The 7,301-nt window shown below is 42.0% G+C and overlaps 1 protein-coding gene across 7 annotated transcripts in view; it reads left to right on the top strand.

The window, feature by feature from the left end:
• Positions 1-607: 607 nt before the first annotated feature.
• ARNT (aryl hydrocarbon receptor nuclear translocator) overlaps positions 608-7,301 on the top strand; it is a 67,852-nt gene continuing 61,158 nt past the window's right edge. For 5 of the 7 annotated variants that reach the window (XM_034654218.1, XM_011225148.3, XM_011225151.3 and 2 more), the window contains exon 1: positions 609-811. In XM_034654218.1, the coding sequence (XP_034510109.1) occupies positions 787-811 (25 nt within the window). In that variant the 5' untranslated portion in view covers positions 609-786. Of the gene's footprint in view, positions 812-7,301 lie in introns of all 7 variants that reach the window. The other 2 variants (XM_011225152.3, XM_011225150.3) reach the window with 1 other exon arrangement.

The following is a 7,301-nucleotide window of genomic DNA, read 5'->3' as shown; positions in this document are numbered from 1 at the left end:
AAAAAATCTGTTCAGTCCTCATCTTATCACTTCCCTACTAAAACCCCACTATTATGTGTCCCTTTCATTGACCAAAGGAAGTCATCCCACTCTTGGTCAAAATACCTTCTTCATACATAGCCTTCTGTTTTGGCTCTCGGTATCTCCCTCACCAGACCTTAAGCTCCCAGATTGTTTTACACGACCAGTGTAAAGCACTCAAAAATTAGTTATTGAATTTTTTTTCACCAGGGTCCTGAAAGCAGGAACAAATCTAGAAAAGATTACAAATCGCTGTGTAAAGTTGAAGCATTAGAGCACCTAAAGACGATTTACGAAACAATTCGTCTGCACAGTTGTCCGCCGAGCGAACGCACCACCCAGCCAAGCTTTTAAGCAAAATTTTTTCACTTACGTCACTCGATCACTGACCTCTGACGCACAGGAGGCGGGATTAGAGAGAGACAGCTGGCCTTCTTTTTTGCCCTCCCTCCTCCAATGGACCGGCAGGCGCAGTGGCCAGCCCCACCTCTTGGCGTTTTCATTGGCCGGTTTCCCAGAGCAGGCGGGCCGAGGGGGGAATGACTCCACCCACCCTATGGGCGGGGTCTGTCCTCCGTAGGGGCTGGGGCCGGTGGGGGGTTGCCGCAGCCGCCATCTTTGACTCCGCGGTAGCGGAGGCGGCTGTAGCGGTGGCGGCTGTAGGGCGCCGCGTCTGGGGAGTGGCTCTCCCCTCCCCCTCCCCCGGCTCGGTGGCGGCGGCTCCTCCCACAGGGGGGTGGCGCGACGGCAGTGGCATCTACGGCCATGGCGGCGACTGCTGCTAACCCCGGTGAGTAGAAGGAGGACTGGGGTGCCTCTAAAGGAGGAGGGGCTGAAGGGGTTGGCAGCTGAGGAGACCCAGGGCTCAGGGGCAGTAGTTGGGGCTGNGGGGGGGGGGGGGCTGGGGGTTGGGGGGGAGGGGAGTGGCGGGGAGGGGAAGGGGCCGACCCGAGGGAACTGGGGGGACCTGGGGTGGAGGGAGGGAGCGGGCGGGTGGGAGTTCTGTTGCAGCGGTTCTCCGCACTGGGCTTGGCCTGCCTCCACTCTCCTGGCGGCTTTCTGGTGTGTGATGTGGTCCTCTTTCAGCTCTGCCCACTGGAGCTGCTTGATGCAGAATAACTGGGCAGAATGGCTCGTTTTACTTTAAAAGTAATTTGGATTTATAAACATTGGACCACGTTGCTGTTCGGCTGAGGTGTTGAACTTCCAAACGTTACATGTTTAAATTTTAATTTAAATTTAAAAATCTTTGAATATATACTCAGTTTCTCTAGGCTGTACCTCCCCCCCGCTATCCTTTGAAACTTGAGTTTATGTATTAAGTGCCTCTAGTGTCTTCAGCTGCGGAGGACAGAAGTTTGTGTAATGGTTGGTGTTCAGAGCGGGTCTTGCCAACAGCTAGCATCCAGAACCCGAGGTTTAAATCTTGTTAGGTGTAGATCGAGGCAGTTCCCATTCTTTAAGAAAAGTTCAGGGGGCGCCTGGGTGGTTAAGTGGTTAAGCTTTTGCCTTCGGGTCAGGTCATGATACCAGCGTCCTGGGATCCAGCCCTGGTTAGGCTCCCTGCTCAGTGGGGAGCCTGCTTCTCCCTCTCCCTCTGCCTGCCACTCCCCCTGCTTGTGCTCTCTGTCAGATAAATAAATAAATAAAATCTTTAAAAAATTAAAAAGAAAAGTTTGAGGGTTCTTTTGAAAGAAAAGTTGTTTCATGTCATTTTTCAGTGAACATCTCTTCAAAAGGGGAAGCTTGAATATTAAAAAATCCAGCCAGTCATATCTAAGCAATGGAGTGGGGTGTATTGGCACAGGTCTACAGATCAAGTCTCCAAATTCCTAGCCCTAGCCCTCTTTCCACTGTATTACAGTTATTTCTCTCAGGGAAGTATTTCATTTTAGGGATCCTAGTTTACCTTGCAGACCTCAGCCATTCTCTTGTGAAATAAAATCCTTTTTCAGAAACCCCTGTCTTTGGTAGGCTTAAATAAGGAGCCAGAAGTTGGGGCTGAATTACTTGAGAATACAGCAGTGAAAGGGATTCACGGGTGTTCCCGTGTTGAAACTGAAATTGGATTTTTTCCACGTCTCTGAAATGAGTATTATTTTGTGGTACCCAAGTTTTGCTATAACAGTTGAATAACTATGAAATTTACTGTCTTTACTACCCTATTTCTGGGAACAGAGCTATTTAAAGAAGTTAATTTGTCACATGTCAATATATTGAAAAATCTGTTAAATTTCTTGAGAGGAAAAGTAGATAAAATTAATGGCTAAAGTTCTTTTGCGGAAGTGCTGATGATGGAATAAAATTAGAAAGATGCTATTATTACGGCAAACCTGACCTTGTAGTAAAATAACCTTGGTGTTAAAACTAGGGAGTGAATAAACACAATTTTAAGCTGATAACACATTGCAAAATAGTTACATAACCCTGGTCAAGTTGTGAAGCATTTCTCCTATTAAGAGGTGGCCTGGTAAACAAGTTCAGTGCATATGTCGGAAGCTTTTTTCCAGCAGTGTGGGTGGGGCTGCTTTATTTTGTGTTTTCAACAACAGTGACCAGAATGACAGTTTCTTGACCACATTTCATTGGTTGATTTATAGCAGCTTAAATCTGAAGCAGAAAATGGCATTTGTTTGTGTAGAATCCTTGCTGATGAAACATTTGATTTTGTTTATTGTCCTTTGACAGCCTGCTTCTGCAATTTTTAGATTTCCTTTTTGATGTTGAAAAATTCTCACATCTCTTCCAAGTTGTTGATACAACGTTCAACACCTGGTAGCTAGAAAATGTATTTTTTCCCTTCATTTCTTCTTTTGACTCTTTATCAAAAGGAAGTGATCATAGATGCATGGTGGACTTCTATAGCCTGTTGGGTTTTGGGAAATGTGGACTATGAATGGAGGGTCACAGGGTGGAAGTGTACTGTGTTCAGTGAAAAGAAAGTAAATGTTTTTGGTGCACCTGGGTGGTGCATTTGGTTGAGCCTCGGACTCTTGCTGAGGTCATGATCTCAGCGTCCTGGAATCAAGCCCTCAGCAGGCTCTGCCCTCAGTGGGGAGTCTGCTTGAGATTCTCTCTCTTCCTTTCCCTTTGCCTCCCCCCCCTTCCCCACTTGCTAGCTGCACGCTTGTGTGCCCTCTCTCTCTGAAATAAATTAATTTAAAAAAAAAGAAAGTAGGGGCGCTTGGGTGGCACAGCGGTTAAGCGTCCGCCTTCGGCTCAGGGCATGATCCCGGCGTTGTGGGATCGAGCCCCACGTCAGGCTCCTCTGCTTATGAGCCTGCTTCTTCCTCTCCCACTCCCCCTGCTTGTGTTCCCTCTCTCGCTGGCTGTCTCTATCTCTGTCGAATAAATAAAAATCTTAAAAAAAAAAAAAAACAGCAACAACAAAAAATCTGGATACTCACTTCCTACTAGAAATACCATTATAAATATTAAAAAAAAAAAAAAGAAAGTAAATGGTTTTCAGGTCAGAATTCTTTGTTGAATGGTCAAACATTTCCTTAGAGCCATTTTAGGGACTTAGAAACATACATATTTCGTTGAATTTTTTCTACTTTATCTTTTTGCTGGTTAAGATTCCCTGTAGTTCTGGGGTGCCTGGGTGGCTCAGTCGTTAAGCATCTGCCTTTGGCTCAGGGCGTGATCCCAGCGTTCTGGGATCGAGCCCCACATCAGGCTCCTCCGCTGGGAGCCTGCTTCTTCATCTCCCACTCCCCCTGCTTGTGTTCCCTCTCTCGCTGGCTATCTCTCTCTCTGTCAAATAAATAAATAAAATCTTAAAAAAAAAAAAAAGATTCCCTATTCTTGTTAATTCTATCTTCACAAATGTCTGCAAAAGATTTTTGTAATCATTATTTAGCTTATCTCTCTAAGCTCCGTATGTTAATCTTCAGTGTTAATAATAACACTTGATGATTATGTTAACTGTACTTAGAGTGTGATTTAGAGACTTTTGGTGGCCCTTCAGTATCTTGTAGGGGACCTGGTTCCTTTGCATTTTCACTATGTCTTAACATGGTGCTGGATCAAAAGTAGAGTAAGATGTGGCTTATTCTCTACTCTCTAAGAGTTATGTTGAAGTAATTGGTCTAATGTGATAAGGGCCTTTTCTCTGCATGATTGATAATTCCCCATATTCTATTATTTTTCATTAATTCTACTTACCATTGGCAAGTAGAAGTGGGTGATAGGTGGTTCATGAAGTGTTAGGCTGTCTTTTTTATCCATGAAATACAAACAGTTTTGAGGAACACTTTTTAATTTGCATGTATGATTCATAATGCATTGGCTAAGGCACTGGTTGGGAAGAGATTAGGTACTTGACTTCCAATTCAGTATTCAAACCAGAGATTTGAATGAATTTGTAGGAGTGTAGGTATTTCTTCCTTTCATTCTGGTAGTCTCATCTCACCTCTTTTTGTGCTAGTAGGTACCACTTATTGTGGCAGAAGGTAAAGGAAGGAACACTGTTTGGGTTTGGGAAGCTGACTTTTAGGAAAAATTTTTCTTTTTACATAAACTTCACCTATGTAAATTATAGTTTTGAAAGCATTAGTTAACAATATTCTTACTCATTACTTTTCCTTTTTTAAGATATGGGAAAAATAGGAATTTATGTGGTGTAAAAGTTAGATGTCAAGATACTTTACTGCAAAAACTTTTTTGAAAAGTATATTAAATATAATTTACTAATTCAACAATTGAAATACAATTAACATTTTGAAAAGGAACTTTGATCTGCATATTAGATCTGTGTAGATCTATGCATTAGATTTGTGGTACAAACCTCAATCTTCTCTATTTTCTTAGACACTAAGAAGTAGATACTTATGCATTATTGGAACTCTAGTTTTCTTATTTTTATGAAATAGTGGTCTCTAATTTTAGTTTTTTGCATTATAGCCCTACCCCTCTACTCCAACAGTCCACTAACAGATGAGAATACCATGTTTCCTGGATGTTTTATGAAAGCCTTTTGTGGTTCTCTGTGATAGAGGAATTTCTTCTAAGGAAATAACAGTAGGTTATTGGTCACGACGTAGTGCCAAGTGGTGGTTAACAGTCAAGGAAACAGTCAAGGAAACAAACCCTTTTTTCCTGTATTTTACTTAGGCCATGACATATTGTGGGTATTTCATTCCAAAACTAGTAAAATTTGAATCCTTGATTGTGGAAACTGTTTTTGGAACCATCTTTTTTTTTTTTTTCCTTCAAGCTATTCACTCAAGTAGTCTTCATTTATTATTATTATTTTTTTAGTAGGCTCCATGCCCAGCGTGGAGCCCAATGTGGGGCTTAAACTCACAACCCCAAGATCAAGACCTGAGCTGAGATCAAAAGTCAGACACTTAACTGACTGAACCACCCAGGCACCCCACAATATTTATTTTAAAGGTTAATTTAAAGGTTATCTGGGGGGTGTAGAGTTGATTTATGTATGTATGTATGTATTTAATAACCTTTTTTTTTTTTTTAAGATTTTATTTTTGAGTAATCTCTACACCCAGTGTGGGGCTCAGACTTACAACCCCCAAATCAAGAGTCACATACTCTACCAGCTGAGCCAGGCAGGTGCCCTTAGCTGATTTCATTTAGATGTAACAGTAAAAGAATACATTTAAGGCCTTTATGAAATATAAGGCTTGAGCTCATGGAAGTATATCTGGGCCCATGATCCACACCCAGTGATAGGCCCTGCTTCTAGAGCCGTCTGTTTTTAAGAATGATTAAACATTTATTAAGTTCCTACTTATGCCAAGTTGCACTTTCCTGTTTTGGCTATTCTGTATGTTAGAAACCATCTCTCAGTTTCCAAATTAATTTTCTAAACTTTTACATCTCTTCATCATTTTTAAAAAATATTTTATTTTTAAGTAATCTCTACACCTGACATCGGCCTCAAACTTAGAACTCTGAGATCAAGAGTTGCTTGCTCTACCAGCTGAGCCAGCCAGGTGCCCCTCTTCATCATTTCTTAATTTTGTATTTTCTCCTCTACATTTTCACTGTAGTTGAATGGACAGACTAGGTTTAGGATTTTAACAGTGTAATTAGAATTTAAGTTTCATGAGAGCAGGACTTTTATCTTCCTTTTTCACCACAGCACCCCACTGCTCACAGTGGTGCCCAGGATGTAGGACTAGAGTTCAATAAGGGTTGGTTGAGTAAGTGAATATTGGAGGTTCATATCTTTATGCACGGTTAACATAAAAATACCTCTGAAAGAGTAATACTGATTAAGCCATTAACATGAATTAATTTATAATAATAGCTAGCATTATTAATAAAATTATGTCAGCTATTATTCTAAATACATTATTTCATTTAATCCTCATATGTATTGTTTAATTTTTACAACAGACTTAAGTATGTATTAATATTATTGTTTTACAAATGAGGAAACTAAGGCACAGAGTGAATAGTTTGTCTGAAATCTCATAGCTAGTGGGGGTAGAGACAATTTGATTATTGGCAATCTGTCTACACAGTCAACATTCTTTTATTTTAAATTTTTTTATTTTTTATTTTTTAGAGAGAGTAGGGGAGAGGCAGAGGGAGAAGAAGAGAGAAACTGTCAAGCAGGCTCCATGCCCAGTGCAGAGCCTAACTTAGGGCTCAATCTCAGGACCCTGAGATCATGACCTGAGCCAAAATCAAGAGTTGAATGCTTAACCAACTGAGCCACTGAAGCACTCCTTTGAGAGAGCACAAACGCTAGCATGCCTGTGTAAGGGGAGGGGCAGAGAGAGGGAGACAGAATCTCAAGCACACTCAACACTGAGTCCATCCGGAGGCTGGATCTCACCACCCTGAGATCGTAACCTGAGCTGAAATCAAAAATCTGACACTCAACTGACTAAGCCACCCAGGTGCCCCCATAGTCAATATTCTTTTTTCTTTTTTTTTAAGAGATGGTGGTTTGTTTTTTTTTAAAGATTTTATTTATTTATTTGAGAGAGAGAGAGCACGTGAGCGTGCACACGGACTGAGCGTGCACACGGACGGGGGAGGAGCAGAGGGAGTGGAAGAAGCAGGCTCCCTGCTGAGCAGGGAGCCTGATTTGGGACTCCATCCCAGGACCCCAGGATCATGACCTGAGCTGAAGACAGACTCTTAACTCACTGAGCCACGCAGATGCCCTCCCTTGTTTCTCAGCTCTTTAAATAACTTTTAGGCATCTTACTGGAACTGGTCTCCTAGTTCTTCATATCCCATAATTGTACCTTTTTGATGAGCCTCTTAGAGATGCTACTCTGCTTCCCCCCCCCCCCCCCCCT

This window comes from Ailuropoda melanoleuca, chromosome 2, assembly GCF_002007445.2.
Source record: "Ailuropoda melanoleuca isolate Jingjing chromosome 2, ASM200744v2, whole genome shotgun sequence".
Classification (NCBI taxonomy): Eukaryota; Metazoa; Chordata; class Mammalia; order Carnivora; family Ursidae; genus Ailuropoda; species Ailuropoda melanoleuca.
Note: the sequence above shows the minus strand (reverse complement) of the source record. Positions and strands in the feature narration are given on the sequence as shown.